The 18,414-nt window shown below is 42.7% G+C and overlaps 1 protein-coding gene across 1 annotated transcript in view; it reads right to left on the bottom strand.

Moving 5' to 3' along the window:
• The window catches only part of STPG2 (sperm tail PG-rich repeat containing 2), a 773,928-nt gene that overhangs the window by 496,922 nt on the left and 258,592 nt on the right, over positions 1-18,414 (bottom strand). The window contains exons 8-10 of the mRNA XM_075860649.1: positions 16,004-16,111; positions 11,418-11,577; positions 9,388-9,551 (exon numbers count right to left, since the gene is read on the bottom strand). Of these exons, the coding sequence (XP_075716764.1) occupies positions 9,388-9,551; positions 11,418-11,577; positions 16,004-16,111 (432 nt within the window). The remainder of the gene's footprint in view (positions 1-9,387; positions 9,552-11,417; positions 11,578-16,003; positions 16,112-18,414) is intronic.

The following is an 18,414-nucleotide window of genomic DNA, read 5'->3' as shown; positions in this document are numbered from 1 at the left end:
CGAGGTCCCGTTGCTTCGCTCTTCCACGGAAGACTCGGAGGTACCTATGCAACTCGGGGCCTCCGTGTCCCCCCGACAACGTAGAGAGTTCCGCAGGAAGAATGGTCTCTGCTTCTATTGTGGGGATGACAAGCATCAAGTGAACACCTGTCCTAGGCGTAAGAATAAGCAGCCGGAAAACTTCCGCGCCTAAGTGATCATCGGGGAGGTCACTTGGGCGCACAGGTATTTCCCGTAAATATGAACTACCTGTCCCGGTAGTGGGTATCGACTCCACTCCTCTTGCTAATGGTTACTTTACACAGCATACCCCTGTTTTTGAACTCCTTGTTGGCTCCATGCATTTGGAGCAGTGCTCTGTACTGTTGATGCAGGGATTATCGTCCGATTTGGTTTTAGGCCTTCCCTGGTTGCAGTTGCATAATCCCACGTTTGACTGGAATACTGGGGAGCTTACCAAATGGGGTAATGAATGCTTGACGTCATGTTTTGCTGTTAATTTTATTTCTCCCCCTGAGGAGGTGAACACGCTACCTGAGTTTGTGCAGAACTTCGCTGATGTTTTCTCTAAGGAGGCCTCCGAAGTGTTACCTCCTCATAGAGAATACGATTGCGCTATCGAATTGGTACCAGGAGCTAAGCTCCCTAAGGGTAGGATATTTAATCTTTCTTGTCCCGAACGTGAAGCCATGAGAGAGTATATCCAGGAATGCCTGGCCAAGGGTTACATTCGCCCCTCTACTTCTCCGGTAGGTGCTGGCTTCTTCTTCGTAGGGAAGAAGGATGGTGGTCTTAGGCCATGCATTGACTACCGTAACTTGAATAAGGTCACTGTAAGGAACCAGTATCCCCTTCCTTTGATTCCTGATCTCTTTAATCAGGTTCAGGGGGCCCAATGGTTCTCTAAGTTTGATCTACGGGGGGCGTATAACCTTATCCGCATCAAAGAGGGGGATGAGTGAAAGACTGCGTTTAACACGCCCGAAGGTCATTTCGAATACCTCGTCATGCCCTTTGGGTTGTGTAATGCTCCTGCGGTCTTCCAGAATTTCATAAATTAAATTTTAAGGGATTACCTGGGGGTATTTCTTGTAGTGTACCTTGATGACATACTGGTGTTTTCCAAGGACTTGTCCTCCCACATTGAGCATGTCAGGAAGGTGCTCCAGGTCCTTCGGGAAAACAAACCGTTTGCGAAAACCGAAAAATGTGTGTTTGGGGTACAGGAGATACCATTTTTGGGTCAAATCCTCACTCCTCATGAATTCCGCATGGACCCCGCCAAGGTCCAGGCTGTGGCGGAATGGGTCCAACCTGCCTTCCTGAAGGCGTTACAGTGTTTCTTGGGGTTCGCTAATTATTACAGAAGATTTATTGCTAACTTCTCGGTCATCGCTAAGCCTCTTACGGACCTCACTCGCAAAGGTGCTGATCTCCTCCACTGGCCTCCTGAGGCTGTCCAGGCTTTTGAGGTACTTAAGAAGTGCTTTATCTCGGCTCCGGTGCTGGTTCAGCCCAACCAAATGGAGCCATTTATCGTGGAAGTTGACGCATCCGAGGTGGGAGTGGGGGCTGTCTTGTCCCAGGGTACCAGGTCCCTCACCCATCTCCGTCCCTGTGCCTACTTCTCCAGGAAGTTTTCGCCCACTGAGAGTAACTATGATATTGGCAACCGCAAACTCTTAGCCATTAAATGGGCATTTGAAGAGTAGCGCCACTTCCTGGAGGGGGCTAGGCACCAGGTAACGGTCCTTACTGACCACAAGAATGTGGTTTTCTTAGAATCTGCCCGGAGGCTAAACCCGAGACAAGCTCGATGGGCGCTATTTTTTACCAGATTCAACTTTTTGGTTACCTATAGGGCTGGGTCTAAAAATATTAAGGCCGATGCACTGTCGCGTAGCTTCATGGCCAGCCCCCCTTCGGAGGAAGATCCTGCTTGTATTCTGCCTCCTGGTATAATCATTTCTTCTATTGATTCTGATTTAGTCTCAGAAATTGCGGCTGATCAAGGTTCAGCTCCCGGGAACCTTCCTGAGGACAAGCTGTTTGTTCCCCTGCAATTCCGGCTAAGGGTACTTAGGGAAAATCATGACTCCGCACTATCTGGTCATCCAGGCGTCCTGGGTACCAAACACCTCATTGCCAGAAACTATTGGTGGCCTGGGTTGCCTAAAGACATTAAGGGCTACGTCGCCGCTTGTGAGGTTTGTGCTAGGTCCAAGACTCCCAGGTCTCGACCAGCGGGCTTACTACGTTCTTTGCCCATTCCCCAGAGACCTTGGACCCATATCTCCATGGATTTTATCACCAATTTTCCTCCATCTCAAGGCAAGTCGGTGGTGTGGGTTGTAGTAGACCGCTTCAGTAAGATGTGTCACTTTGTGCCCCTCGAGAAACTACCCAATGCCAAGACGTTAGCTACCTTGTTTGTCAAACACATCCTGCGTCTCCATGGGGTCCCTGTCAATATTGTTTCGGACAGAGGGGTACAATTTGTTTAATTGTTTTGGAGAGCCTTCTGTAAAAAGTTGGAGATTGATCTGTCCTTCTCCTCTGCCTTCCATCCTGAAACTAATGGCCAAACCGAGAGGACTAATCAATCTCTAGAACAATATTTAAGGTGTTTTATCTCTGACTGTCAATTTTCCCTTAATAACCGGGTCAGTAACTCGTCAGGGGTCTCCCCCTTTTTCTGTAATTTTGGGTTTAATCCACGGTTCTCCTCCGTTTCACCTGGTAGTTCCAACAATCCCGAGGTAGAGGTCGTTCATCGGGAACTGTGCACAGTCTGGGCACAGGTTCAGAAGAACCTAGAGGCGTCCCAGAGCATACAAAAAACTCAGGCTGATAGAAGACGTTCTGCTAACCCCTTGTTTATGGTCGGGGATCTGGTGTGGTTATCGTCTAGGAACTTGCGCCTTAAGGTCCCGTCCAAGAAATTTGCTCCCCGGTTTATTGGACCGTATAAGGTCATTGAAGTCCTCAATCCTGTCTCCTTCCGACTGGAGTTGCCCCCATCTTTTCGAATACACGACGTGTTTCATGCCTCCCTCCTTAAACGCTGCTCCCCGTCCTTGGCTCCCTCGAGGAGACCTCCTGTTCCCGTTCTCACCCCTGAGGGGGTGGAATTCGAGGTGGCCAAGATTGTGGACAGCAAGATGGTCCAAGGCTCTCTCCAGTACCTGGTCCATTGGAGAGGATATGGGCCTGAGGAGAGGACTTGCATACCCGCCCGGGATGTTCCACCTTCGTTTCCCCAATAAACCAGGTCCACTTAGAAAGAGTCCGGTGGCCCCTCATAAAAGGGGGGGTACTGTAAAGTATCTGCCAGGCACAGCTTCGGGGTTAACGCCCATAGGTAATCAGTCAGCACCTGAGTCTATGTCTCTGAGACTGACTCCAGCTTCCACCACTCAGGCTGGCAGGCTTAGGAGTGGGAGAGCCTATCGCAGCCTGGCCAGACACAGCTAGCTCCCGCCCTCGGTCTATTTATACCTGCCTTTCCTGTTCCTCCTTTGCTTGTGATTCTTCTCGTGTGGTTTCCTGGCCCAGCTACAGCTTCTGACTATTTGATCCTGCTCCATACTGACCTTGGCTTACTGACTACTCTCCTGCTCTGCGTTTGGTACCTCGTACACTCCTGGTTTGACTCGGCTCGTTCACCTCTCTTGTTGCTCACTTTGTTGCCGTGGGCAACTGCCCCATTTCCCTTAGCTTTGTGTACCCTTGTCTGTTTGTCTCGTGCACTTACTGAGCGTAGGGACCGCCGCCCAGTTGTACCCCGTCGCCTAGGGCGGGTCGTAGGCAGGGACAGAGTGGCGGGTAGATTAGATACTAGATAGGAAGAAAAAACACACGGCGCCACATAGTGCGATTATCCGATGGTCATGGAAGACAACAGAGCTAGGGCAATATACACTCACCTAGACGAGTTGTGCTGACCAGGCAGAACGCTGTTAAACAGTATGGAACGATATCCAGAGAGCACAACGCTGTGAAGATACGTGCTGAGGAGACACACCCAAGGTGTGAGATGTAGCTGCTGCCAAGGTCCAAAGGCCGGTGGACGGGGATCCACCGTCAATGATAAGGTAAGAATATTGAAAAAAAGGAGGACCAATAGAAGGCGCTGCTATACCAGAATGGGTTTTTATTGAATTATGATTATTGATAGGCTACGCGTTTCGACGCAGAACATGCGTCTTCATCAGGCCATGAACATACAAAAGAAACTTCATATATATATACAGGTAAGTGATAAAATATCAACCAATCACAAGAAGGGAATGGGGAAGGGACACGGGGAACTCCTACAAAGAGAACCGGACGGAATCAAAAAAGAACAAACAAGTTTAATTAATAAACTGTGTGTGAATATGATAAAAAAGTATGTATGATAAATAAATTAAAAATGAATTTAAAATATGGGACAATTATGTAAAAAACTAAAATTACTGCTAACAAGTCCGATTTGATTGATATTAAAAATGTGAGCCGTATTGGAAATACAACATCGCTATATCTACTACGGCCAAATCATACGGGTAGATTAGGGCTCACTTGTCCGTTTCCCTACCCCTATCATTACAGTATAAGAGGCCCTTGTCTAAAAGAGGCCCTTTGTGAAAGAGCCACTGCTCCGGCCTGATTATAGATCATGCAGTGGGACTTAGTAGTCTCAATTCAATACTTTTATAAATTATGTAAATCTATGCTGTAAGTAATACTTTACACTGGTCCATTTCTGGTAAAAGCTGGGTATCGATAGAATACTGGACCTATCTCTGTTATATTTAAACTGACTGATCAGTATCCTACCGAAGAATGCATTGTGTCCTCAGGATGTAAGATATATAAATTGGGAGCTGACTATGACAACTCCAAGTTTTGCAAGTATGGGATAGATCGTTAATTAAGCTACCATTTTAGGAGAATAACCCTTGTTCAACTTTGCATGAAGTTATTGTGTAAGTTTATTTCTGCTGAACTCTTAGAAGTCTGTTTCAATTCTCACCAGAGAAGTGTATCCTACTGCAATCCCTTTGGCGCTTGCTAGAGCCTAAGGAATCTGTCCATCCTTCACCCTTAACCCAGAAAAGGAGGTATGACTTTCCCTGTTGGAATCCCAGGTTGCGGTCCCCAGGGTAGACATTGATTGGTAAACTGCCAAATGCAAGAGGTTGGACAATAAGTACCAGGTGACAACTCTTAATGGGCAAAACGTAGGCAATGTCCAGGGACAATGTTGAAGTCAAGGTATGGGTCAGTCAATGCAAAGCAGCAGTAGAAACTAGCTCAGAAGAGCAATACCTTATTATAAAATTATGGGTAAAGAATGGAGAGATTCTATAGACTCTGCACCCTAGTTTAGCCAGCGCCAAACTGAATGCAGTACAAGGATTCTCTTCTCTGGTGAGAATCGCAACAGTTAGCTGCTCTGCTATTCCAACACCCAGGACCGTCACTATAGTGTAGGTTAAGGGAGAGGAAAGGGGGAATTCCTTAGACTTTGCACCCCTAATTTAGCTAGTGCCAAACCAATTACAGTACAAGGACCCACGTCTCTGGTGAGAACTGTAACACATTTTCTGCCCCATGACAGAGCTAAACCAACTTTAACGGAGATATCTCTGCTAAACATTTGGTGGGGGCCCTTCTCCTTTCTTGGGTGGAAGAAATGAAATATACATTAGATCTAAACATATCTAAAAATATCTCTAATGGCATATTGATGAGGGTGTATTTTTAAAATCACTTCATACAAAGTGGTATATGATTTCACTGCACTCAGTTACAGGGCAGAAGAGAACTAATATGAACCGAAGTGGTGGCTCTTCCTCTAACAGGGACAGAAATTGTACAGGTGGAAATTTTGGTGCTGTCTGCATGTTGTAGCGAGTAATTTGACCAAAATGAATGCATTATATTTTTGCAGAATGATATTGTAAATTGTGTTCGAAAACTTTGAGTTGTTTGAATGTTTTTTTTAAATGGGAATCATAGAAGCCTCAGTGCAATTGCCCCTTTAGCTCTCCATATAATCCAGCCCTGGTCAAACATTACATTGGTATCTCACATATCTGTAATTATGAGAACTTGAAACACACACACAATATGTGTAAATGATATTAGAAGTCAACACTTTTATAAAATGTGGGTTTAGTGGCTCTTCAAGGGAGTTGGCTAATCTGACAAATCCTCTTTCAAACTTACGCTGGCCCAGCAATCAGCTGATCGATGCGGGTCTGGCCATACAGTTTTCCTGCAGCAGACGCTGTAGTGGAAATGTAGAATTACATGCCGGCCATTCACATGTCCACGTAATATATGGGCAAGATGAGTCCACCTGTGTTAGAGTTGCGCTTGGTTAGGGGCTCTCTGCTCTAGCTCATATAGGGGGTACTGAGCAGGGATAGCCCTTTATGATGTCCAAATATCTTGCAGGGCACATGAAAAGGGGTTGTCAAAATAACTTCTTAAGATATCGCAGACAAATATTCCGTTGTGGGAAACGATATGTCACTGGCTCCTACTATGTAAACACTATACTGTCCCACAGAATACAAAGTTTTTACAATGCTATTCTTTATTTCTACATCTTAAATTTTTTTAGACTGCCTTTAAAATTCTGCTGCATTGTTTTAGAAATATGAGACACCTCTTCATTAAAACATGTCTCACGGTTCACATAATAATGTATTCTTTGCCCTATTCCTGTCTCTTTTCAGGCATAGCTAAGCACAGCTTTACTGTCATAGTTCCTTTCATACCTATAATACGATTTCTGTTTTTTGCACCTTCGTAAAGGATTTATTAATTGAATCATGAAAGTTTCTTAAAGAAACATTGTAGTTATATAACCATTCTACAAAGGAAATTCCATTCTCATAAAGATTTCATTTGCCAGCTCTATTCAGAGAAGTCACTTAGGGGATTACATTTGAAATCCTGTCTGAAATAGAGAGCTTATTGCCTTTAAACCTGGCTTCTCATCATGCATCTAAACAAATGACCTTTTTCGTGCCAATATCACTCAGTGCCCAGCTGCCATTGTCCTAGTTTTAGCTGTAATCAGACTTCAGTTCTAGAAAGTTCACATGCATATAGGGAGTATTATCAAAAGCAAAGCGAGAACATCTTTCATGTAGTATAACAAAGAATTTGGTTCACAATAGCCATACATTTTATCGTGCGGTTTCCTTTATTCATACTGTTTAATGTACTTTAATTATACTGTGCATCATATCTGTACCAGGTCAAGCCTAATATTATGTGTAAAAGCAGATTTACCTGTGTTTCTCACTTTATTTATCTGCTTATTAAATTAACAAAAAGCATTTTATTAGTTGTGCTAAGTTTTCATAAGTTTAACTGAGTATGTATCCTGTACTAACAGTCTTTGAATTATAAATATTTTAGCAAAATGTCTTCATAAACAAGAATTGGACAAGTCTGAAAACCCTACTGAACTCCGGGGCAGACACAGATGGCGCCATAAGGTCATTTGCTTTTCAACTTGTAAGCCACGTATGGGAATTAATAGTGCAGTCGCATATTTGCAACATAATAGTATTATTTTCCATATTAAGTAGCACTTTGCCTGCAAGGCCCCTGTTCATATGTGCAGGTTGCACATATGATATGTCCGCCACTGTCTGAAATAACATACACATTTATTAGAGCTGAATATGCATTGAGGTTTTAGGTAACAGTGATCTGATCTATGTCTAGCATTAGTCTAGGTTTTCTGGATAGGGATCTTTAAGGTAGCCATACACCTTAAATAGCTGTCGGCCGAACACTCATTTGGCCATCAGCTATTTCTCCCAACCCAGCCATACACATACTCAGCCGAGCGTAAATGTGTACTCACTGGGGAGAGGGGAATAGGCCACTCACGGACAACTTTATCAGCTGCTTACTTCCCTTAAGAACAAAGGATTTGGCATGTTGAAATCTAACATGCCGCCTCCTTCTTTTCCCTGATATCTGCCATCTGGGGGAGAGTCAGGACACACCCAATAAACATTAAATGGTGGGCTGGTCTTGCTGAAATCGGCAGGTTTGGCCGACGCTCATTTGTATATGGGCCAATTTAGTGAAGGATTGGCCTTTTGGACACATTCCTCTAGGATGCAGATTATAAAGCAGCAAACAGATCTTGTAAAATAGCTTATGGTGGGTTGATTCTGTTTATTGTCCACTCAACTGCATCCCACAAATGTCCATTAGGCTGATATCTAAGGACTGTGTAGGGCATTGTAGCAATGTAAAATTACAGACATGACCTTTCAAACAATTAGTTATTAGGAGACAATTTGTGCCATGTGAAAGTAGCTTTGTTTTTATACAATACGCCAGTAATATAATCAGGAAAGGCAGTTAGTATGAACTTAGTAAGGAAGTAGGAACAGGAATGGCACTAGTGGAAATAATATGTACCTAGAAAACATTCTTCAATACAATGACAGCAAAATCACTGCAAAGTTAGACAGTGGACACCATGGATGCGAAGTCCATGATTTATGAAAATGGCAGCAAATTCCAATAGTCAACATGGCTGACCAGAGACAGAGCTAATAATAAAAGCTATATAAGTGTAAAGGGTTTGCCAGACACAGGTTCTGTGTCGACGCCCGGGGTTAATCAGCCCTCATCAGCTCCAAGGTCTGCTAGAGTGACGCGATCTGTTACCACTCAGGCTTGCAGGCTGAGGAGAGGGAGAACCTATCACAGCCTGGCCTGACAGTTCTAGCTCCCGCCCTTGGTCTATTTATACCCCCACTTGCAGCATGCTCCTTGCCTGTGATTGTCTGGTTTCCTGGCTCTGCAATTCCTGCTATTCACCCGATTGACCGCTGTTACTTATTGACCCTGACTTGCCTGACTATTCTCCTGCTCTGATTTGCTACTACGTACTCCCCTGGTTTGATTTGGCTCGTTCACCATTCCCTGTTGCTCATGGTGTCTCCGTGGGCAACTGCCCCAACCCCCCCCCCCTTGCTTCTCTGTGACCTTGTCTTGTGTTGTCTGTCTTGCACTTACTGAGCGTAGGGACCGTCGCCCAGTTGTACGCCGTCACTTAGGACGGGCCGTGCAAGTAGGCAGGGACTGAGTTGCGGATAGATTAGGGCTCACCTGTCCGTCTCCCTACCCCTATTCATTACAATAAGCCATAACAACCAAATATAAAGGGGAACTTAAGTGGAAAAAAACCAACAATTATCAACTAAGACCCTAGGGATATCAATCGAATCACCTACACCTAATCCCCAAGGAAGGGATTGGGAGAAGATGGTTTTCTCTGACTTATTTCTATGACTTTCCTCATTCATTTACTCTCAATGGATGAATCTGAACAGTATGATGTACTATGAAACTTACAACATAATGTCCGGGTCCTGGGGTCCACACTGCATCCTTATTTGAAATGTAAAAGGCACGAAAAGCAGAAGACCCAAATGCTGCTTTAGTTAAGCTCTCCTTATTTGCCTTCTTCAAGCTCTCATTTGCTATACCATAGCTAAATATATTGTAACAACCTGGACCTAAAAACAAAGAAGAATAACTGTAACATGACACAGACAATAAGGGTATGTTCACACAGAGTTATGAGTCAGCTCTTGACCTGCCTGCACTCTCTTTGCCGTGTTTTTTGCGTCATTTTTGTGTCATTTTTTGGTTAGTCATTGAGTGCCGCGAGCAAAAAGTGCAGCAAAAACCGCTTTCTCTACCTCCGATTGTCAATTGGAGGTCAGAGATGAAAACGCCTGAAAAAAGAACATGACGCTTCTTTTTCCCGTGAGCATTTTTTTTCACAGTGACAAAAAACTCTGTGTAAACTAGGCTTAAAAGTAGTAATTTGAGGTTGTTATTCTCTTAGTCCACTGTGTTTCTTTTTTTCCTAATCAATTAGAGAATTTGTTAAGAAGTATAAGGATTTATTGAATACAATGCAAATAGTTAAATTAATGGAGTTTATAAATGAGTTTTTCAAAAGTTTTACTTTAATACCAATCTTGCTTATAATCAAACTTATTTCTCTGTCTGCGCTTATTTTATCTTTTTATTCAAGCAAGCCAAGAGTAATTTTTGCCGTTTGGTAAGGATGATCTAGAGTACTTTTCAGTTTAGAAATCCCACAGAGATTCATTTCTTTGCTATTATCTGTGAAATATACCATATTTAAAGCCACAATTTAGTATTATGATTAAAAAATTGAAATGTAGCATCTGAATATGATATTAGGTCTGAAACAGAACTAAGAAGAATAAATTATGCATCACATGCAACCTATAACTTGATAACTTGTACCTGTTCAGAGATTTCTTTATCAAAATGAAAAGCATGATCAAGTTTTACGGTGCACAAATGTACACCAATATAACTCATGATGAGACAATCATCTGAGGTCTACACTCACACAGATATTTGGAAGTGATGGGAACAATCTTTACGGAAATATTGTTCTTATAATAGTTACAAAATAACCCTGCTTTTATCCATAATGTGGAATTCTATGAGATCCAATTACAAACTTTATTGTATTACCTGCTTCTGCCCCCAGATGACAAACTTCCATGTCTAAAAATGGACTTTTGGCATAAAAAATTGTACAAATTGAAAGTGTTAGTGCTTTCCATCACAACCAATCAGCTTTCAATGCAGGTTACAAAATTAATAGCATGGTCTGACGTTATCTGGACTAATTTTAGTGCCTGAGGCCTCAACCTTCATTATAAGGCTATACATCATCTGCATGTTTGCTCGATGTAAAAATATTTCTGCTATTTTATGCAAAAGTTGAGGGCTATGTTGCGAATAATCTTGGCAACATGCAGATTATATTGCAGCAGATAAAATTATAGATGAGTTCTAGTACCTTTTCAAATGAAATCATCAAAACTGCATTAAAACTGCAATGTTCGAATAAGGCTACCAGAAGAAAATATATCTGATTTTAGCCGGAGCACATGTGATTTGAATGATCATATGTCGAAAGGCCCTGAATTGTGTTATCTGGATGTTAAAAGGATAAAATCAAATTAATTTTAGAGGCTTCTTGGGGCCATTACTAAGAATATCTACCGTATCCACAAAGCTTGCCTTGGCTATATTCTGTTACTATATTCTTCAATGATGGTCAGTGATGTTTTGTGATGATTGATCAGTTTGAGAAACATTAGCCATCCATGTCCAATTGTGAGTGAATTTTAAACAATCATATATGAGTTAATGAAAAAGTGTCTACTCAAGAAAACCATAGCAGGGCCACCAGTTAGTAAATCAATGCTGACAGTGTTAATATTTAATGGCAATCAAAAGATAATAAGAATATTTTTGTGGGGTTTAAATGGAGAATCGGACTGAGAGTAGAGAAACTACTCAGTGTAGAGAATAGATTATATTCATACCTGGCGTTCTCTGTTTCCTTGACTCCTGAGTGAATCGGACTGCAGTTTGGCCAAATGGTGACTGTGCCAGACTCGATGTTTTCTTCAAAGCCTCAAGTGCCGTGCGCTGTTCATTATATGTGCCTGGTGCTGGGGTGATTGATTTCACAGGAAGAAATCGCTAGTGTAGAACACAAGAAAATGCTGATGCAAAACCCAAAAATAACCAGCCACAATATAGCAAGCAAACTATTTTTGTAATATTAGTACGCTTCAATAATGCTAGACATTGTGTAGAACTCTCTGCATGAGAAATCCTAAAATTAACAATTGGGATTTCTAGCATTTGTAGTCAATGCTAAGGCATAACACACAATTTATCATAAATTATGTCATTGTATTTACTGTAATGCATGTCTAGCTCTGAAAAGTAAAAAAAAAAAAAGTTTCAAGTCAAAAATGGTATTTACCCAAAGAGAAATATGATATGTTAAGTTCCTGCCTTAAGCTGGCCATACACTAGAGACTTTGAAGCCGATTTAGACCATTTTCTGCTGACTGTCGTCACCTTTTCACGACACAATGAGCATGACAGATGCAGACTGAGAGCAGATAACTGTGGAAAAGTTGATCTGCCATGTTGGATTTTTTCAGTCATTGTCAAGTGCAGTCCTTGGAAAGTAATTTATCCCAGATCTGCATCCCATCAATAGAAGCTCAAGCCACAAGACAAGGTAGAGATTGGTGATTTGACATTTTAACTTATGGTGTTGTCGTCAGGACCGTATTTGCCACTAGGCACTGGGGGTGCAGTGCCTAGGGCAACCCTAGGGGGGGCGGCTGCAGGATAGTTTTTTTTATTTTTTAAAAGTTAACTTGTGACCTGACAGGTCACTCACAGGGCAAAAGGGGGCGCTTCACTAGCGCTCCTCAGGCTATAAGACACGCCCTCTGTTAATGGATTGGCCATAACTGCTCACATGAGCAGCTGTGGCCAATCCGAGAACAGTGGGCATGTCTTAGACTCAGTCTAAGAAGCGCTGTGGGGAACGGACGGCAGAGCTGGACAGGAGGGCACCGCAGCAATTCAAGCAAGTAAATGTTCTGTGTAATGTACTGTATTCAATTGTATCCGCGTCCTTAGTAAGCGGATACAATTGAAAGCGCCGGTGAGTCAGGGGAATCATTAGTTCCCTTCCACATTATTCTGCGCTTTTCTTGTGGCGCGGACTGCCGTCGTTCCGCTGGAGCAGGCCTGATCGGAAAAGACCAGGCCTGCATCAATGGAAATGTTATTCCTGTTCCCCACTGACGCTAGTAACTCCTAGCTCAGGGACTCATTTGTATCTGAAGGAGTCCCCGCACTAGGTTTATAGTGCTGCACGCACCCGAGATGCGTCAAAATTGTGGCGCATCTCGGGTGAACTTGCGCCACTTACAAGGCTCAGTAAACTTAACAGTGACCGCTCTAAGTTGTCATTGGTTAGTTTACATCACATGGTGGCCGGTTACCTAACTTTATTGGCCTACTTTAAAAGTAGGCCAATGAACTTAGGTAACCTGGGACCATGTGATGTAAACTAACCAATGACAGTTTAGAGCTGTCACTGCTTAGTTTACTGTTACATATCCGGGAAAGTAAGTATGATAATGGTTTTGCTTTTTAACTTACTAGTGTTACTAATGTTTTTCTTTGTGGTTTTTTACAGGTTCGGTCGTTGGACTATGTCGGATTCGAGGACTACTTCGATGATGGCGTTTTTATTTTCAATAAATTGGTTAATGAGGATTGTGTGGGGGATTTTATTCCAATAAAATATTGTTTGTGTGTGTCTGTGTTTATTTAAACTTTATTACTACTGCCTTAGTAATGAGGGCTGTATGATTTACAGCATCCATTACTAAGGAAGGTCGGTGAAGAGGCTAATACTAAGCCCCCATTATTACCCCGGTATCCACCGCCACCAGGGGTCCTGGGAAGAGCCGGGTACAATCCAGTACCCAACCATCTGCAGTGATGGTCAGGCATGGGGGCGGCCGCAGGCTGGTATTATTAGGCTGGGAAAGAACAAAAACAATGGGCCTTTCCACCCTGGTATTGCTACGCTGCTGCTATGTTGTTTCTGGCTAGTTATGAAAAATGGGGGGGACCCCAAGTTGTCTTTTAAAAAAAAATAATAATAATAATTGTAAAAAAACAACATGGGGTGCCCCACGTTTTTCATAACCAGTCAAATACAACATAGCAGCAGCAGGCTAGCATTACCATGGTGGGAAGGCCCTTTGTTTTTTGGCTTTACTAGCCTAATAATACCAGCCTGCAGTCGCCTCAGTACCCGACCATCAATACAGATGGTCGGGTACTGGATTGTACTCGGCTCTTCCCGGCACCCCTGGTGGCGGTGGGTACCGGGGTAATAATGGGGGGTTAGTGTTAGCCTCAACACTAAGCTCCACCTTAATAATGGACAGCTGCCATTACTAAGGCAGTAGTAATGAAGTTAAAAAAAAACAACACAGAAAAAATATTTTATTGAAATAAATGTGGGGGACACACAATCGTCGTTAACCATTTTATTGAAAATAAAAACGCTGTCATTGAAGTAGTCCTCGAACCGACGAAGTCCAACAACCAAACATGTAAAAAAACACACCAAAAAAAACCCATTAGTAAATCTAATAAATAAAAAAGCAAAACCATTATTATACTTACCTTCCTGGATATGTGACAGTAATCTAAGCAGTGACCGCTCTAAGCTGTCATTGGTTAGATTACATCACATGATTCAAGGTTAACTCAGTTCATTGGTCTACTTTTAAAAGTAGGACAATGTACTGATGTAACCGGCAGGGTATAATTTGCTCCACTCGGGAAGGGGCTGCAGGAGTGATTTGTTTTTTTCTAAAAAATAATAAACTGAGACCTGATCATTAGGGGAAATGGGCCCGAGTGTTCATGTGGGGAGCAGGGGAGGTAATATTATTGGGGTAGCACTGAGTATTTATTTTAACCCCTTAGTGACCAGCCCATTCTAGGCCCTAATGACCAAGCTATTTTATTCGTTTTTCAATAGTCGCATTCAAAGAGCTATAACTTTTTTATTTTTTAGTCTACATAGCTGTATGAGGACTTGATTTTTGCGGGATTAGTTGTACTTTTTAATAGCACCATTTTAGGGTACATATCATTTTTTTATTAACTTTTATAAATTTTTTGGGGGGGATTATAAAAAAAAACTGAAATTCCGCCATTGTTCTATGCGTTTTTAAATTGACGCCGTGCACTGTGCGGCGTAAATAACATGTTACCTTTATTCTATGGGTCGGTACGATTACGGCGATACCACATATATAGAGGTTTTTTATGTTTTACGACTTTCGCACAATAAAAACACTTTTGAACTAAAATTATTTGTTTATGCATCGTTGTTTTCCAAGAGCCGTAACTTTTTTATTTTTCCATCAATGTAGTGATTTTTTGGGCTTGTTTTTTGCGGGACGAGACGTAGTTTTGATTGGCACTGTTTTGGGTGCATGGGACTTATTGATTCATTTTTATTATGACTTTTTTGGGGGGCAATGGAAAAAAATTGCAATTTCGCCATTGTTTTTTGCGCTTTTTTTTTTTACGGTGTTCACCTTGCGGTTTAAATTACATATTAACTTTATTAATCGAGGCATTACGGTCGCGGCAATGCCATATATGTGTACTTTTATTTTATTTTTACACTATTTATTTTTTTACTGTAATTTTTATTATTAATCTTTATTTCACATTTATTATTTATTTCATTAGACCCATTAGGGGACTTTACTATGCGATCTTCAGATCGCTGCTATAATGCTTTGGTATACTTCGTATACCAGAGCATTATTGCCTGTCAGTGTAAATCTGACAGGCAATCTATTAGGACGTGCATCCGGCGCGTCCTAACAGGCATATGTCCAGGGCAGACCTGGGGGCTTTTATCAAGCCCCCGGCTGCCATGACAACCCATCGGAGACCTGTGATTGCATTTGCGGGCCGCCGATGGGTGACAGAGGGAGCGCATCTCCCTCTGTAAACAAGTTAAATGCCGCGGTCGCTATTGGCGGCATTTAACGGGTTAAACGGCCGCCATCTAAGTAAACTTCGATCGCGGGCGTTGGAGCAGGAGCTCAGCTGTCATCAGTCTCCCGTGCAGGACTTAGACTAGGCTCACGTGAAAAGGCGTCAGCCTAGCCTAAGGCCCCTTAGTGACTAACGTGAAAAGGCGTATTGGTGGTTACTAAGGGGTTAAGGTAAGTTCACATGAAGCGTAAACACTTCGGATTTTCCACAACTGATTTCATCGTGAAAAATCTGCAGTGTATTACAGTAGCAGCAAAGTGGATGAGATTTGAACAAATCTCATCCACACGCTGCATAAAAAACACACCGAAAAAGCGTTCATAAATTGACCTGCGGTGCGTTTTTTTAAATCCGCAGCTTGTCAATTTATGTTGCGGGATCGTTGATTTTCTGTTGCAGGTTTTCCCCATTAAATTCATTGGGGAGGTAAAACCCGCAACAATTCGCACATGCACTATATTCACATGTTAACCTTTAATAAGTAGCCATTTCTTACTTTTGAATGTGACAGAAAAGGCGGCTGAGGAATAGAGGCAGATTTTGTCAACCTGTTTGAAACATCAAAGTGGCGTATTATATCATATTTTCCAGGTCCTGGTATCCCCTACACAACAGAGAAAAAGGGGGAAATAAGATTATTATTATTATTATTATTATTATTATTATTATTAAAAAGCAAGTTCTAACTATTGTATGTAAAAGAAACCTGTCATGTTGAACATGTTGTTAAACCTGCAGGCAGCATTATAAAGAGCAGGAAGAGTTGAGCAGATTGATATACAGTTTTGTGGGGATAATAAGGCCCCATGCACACGAACGTAAAAACGCCCGTAATTACGGGCCCATGGACTTCTATTGGCCACGGGTACCTCCCCATATGCTTACGAGAAGGGGCCCGTGCCGTTGAAAAATATAGAACATGTCCTATTTCAGGCCGTAATAACGGCACGGGCAGGCCCATAGAAGTCTATGGGGCTCCCGTAATTACGGTTGACTACGTGTGTGTGCACCCGTAATTACTAGGCGACGTCAGGGGAATGTCACTGTCCAGGGTGCTGAAAGACTTAAACGATCGGCAGTAACTCTTTCAGCAAGATATTGTAAGTGGGGAAGAGGGGGGGAGGAGGACCTCCAGCTCACCATTCGTTGTGTCTGGGAACAGTGCTTTTCTATAATTTTATCTATCATCCCTTGTTCGCTGTATATGGATTTCTAATATTCATCCCGGGGTCTGTTTATCTCCGTATGCCTCTTTGTTTCATCAACTGATTTGCCTCATATACCTGTCTATTAATGCCTCTCATAATGGAGGGGCTGTATTTCACTACATTACACAAGACGTATATATCTACAAATTATATTCCTGACTTGACCATATCATTTTTATGGCAGCATTTTATCCTCACCCCGCCCCCCTTTCTACAGGGTGTGGGTCTCGCTTTATTCTATTTGAATTATATACCTTTCCGGTATGGGGGTCGCTGTGTCGATCCGTTATAATAATCCTCCTGATATACTTACCATTGTAACCCTAGCGGGGGTCTGGTTTTGCACTAAGTCCACAATGATGCTGACTGCGCCTGCGCCGAGTCCTTTTGTCTCTGCTATATAGCAGATTTGTACTAAGTCGTCCTTTCCCTTCTTTGCACATGCGCGCACATCCACCTATCTACCATTTAGACTATCTCCGTAAATGTCAGCAGTGCGCATGCGCGGTGCCTTACCGGTCATTGGCTCCTGCCACGCTACTCGCTATAGGTCAAGCCGTTTCTCCTGACGGCTGTACACTCTCGATTCACCCTATTGGCTGCTTGCTCCAACACACCCCCTGTTCTTACGTCATCATACACTCCCTTAAGAGGAGTAGTTTTCTCGCCGCGCCGCCATTAGCCCCGTGAACCCCTGAGGACGCTACTAGTTAGCGAAACATGTCGGGGGGGTTCTGTTTGTTTTAATTCCTGCCTCAAGCCGTATCTACTGCTTTATCACTTAGCCAATTTAACTTGCTAATGCTACCTATGACAGCCTTCATGGTTGCTAACACAGTGCTGCATCTGTATCAGCAGTTTACTTTCATGTCCGGCTCTTGGCAGTGACAATTTAAAAAACATATATGTGGTCTGTCTTGTTCTGCTATACGTAGCATAATAAAATATTGTTCCTATTGTATTTTGGGGTAGTTGGGAAAAAGTGAACCACAATCCAGCACATTCCAACAAGGAAAACTTTGATCCTTTACCCATCACTCATCCCTGTACTCTCCACATCGCAGAACTATTCTATTTAGTTATTTTTACTGTTCTATCAATAAAATTGGTTGGAACAGGAGTTCCTTTTTACTTTCACCCAGCGCTGGATTGTGGTTCACTTTTTTCTCTAACTCTTTCAGCACCCTGGACAGTGACTACCGATCACAATATAGATCAACGTTTAAAAAAAATAAAAGCACATACTTACCCAGAACTCCCTCCTTCTTCCTCCAGTCCCGCCTCCCGGGATTACGTTTCAGCCCATGTGACCGCTGTAGCCAATCACAGGCCAATCACAAGCTGCAGAGGTCACATGGACTGCCGCGTCATCCAGGGAGGTCGGGCTGGATGTTGAAAGAGGGACGCGTCACCAAGACAACGGCCGGGTAAGTATGAATTTCTTTTAATTTTACTACGGAAAGGGCGGCCCCTTCTCTTTATCCTGCACTGATAGAGAGAAGGGGCTGCCGATTAGTGCAGTGCAATTTTGCAGCGAAAACATGCCCGTAAATACGGGTGGAATACTGGTGACACCGAACCCGTATTTACGGGCACGGGTCCGTAAATACTGGTGCAATACGGGTTGAATACATGTGACCAAGGACCCGTATTTACGCCAGTATTTACGGGAGGAAAAAAATATGTTCGTGTGCATGAG

Source organism: Rhinoderma darwinii, chromosome 1, assembly GCF_050947455.1.
Source record: "Rhinoderma darwinii isolate aRhiDar2 chromosome 1, aRhiDar2.hap1, whole genome shotgun sequence".
NCBI classification, from domain to species: Eukaryota; Metazoa; Chordata; class Amphibia; order Anura; family Rhinodermatidae; genus Rhinoderma; species Rhinoderma darwinii.
This window is presented reverse-complemented; position numbering and strand designations above follow the sequence as displayed.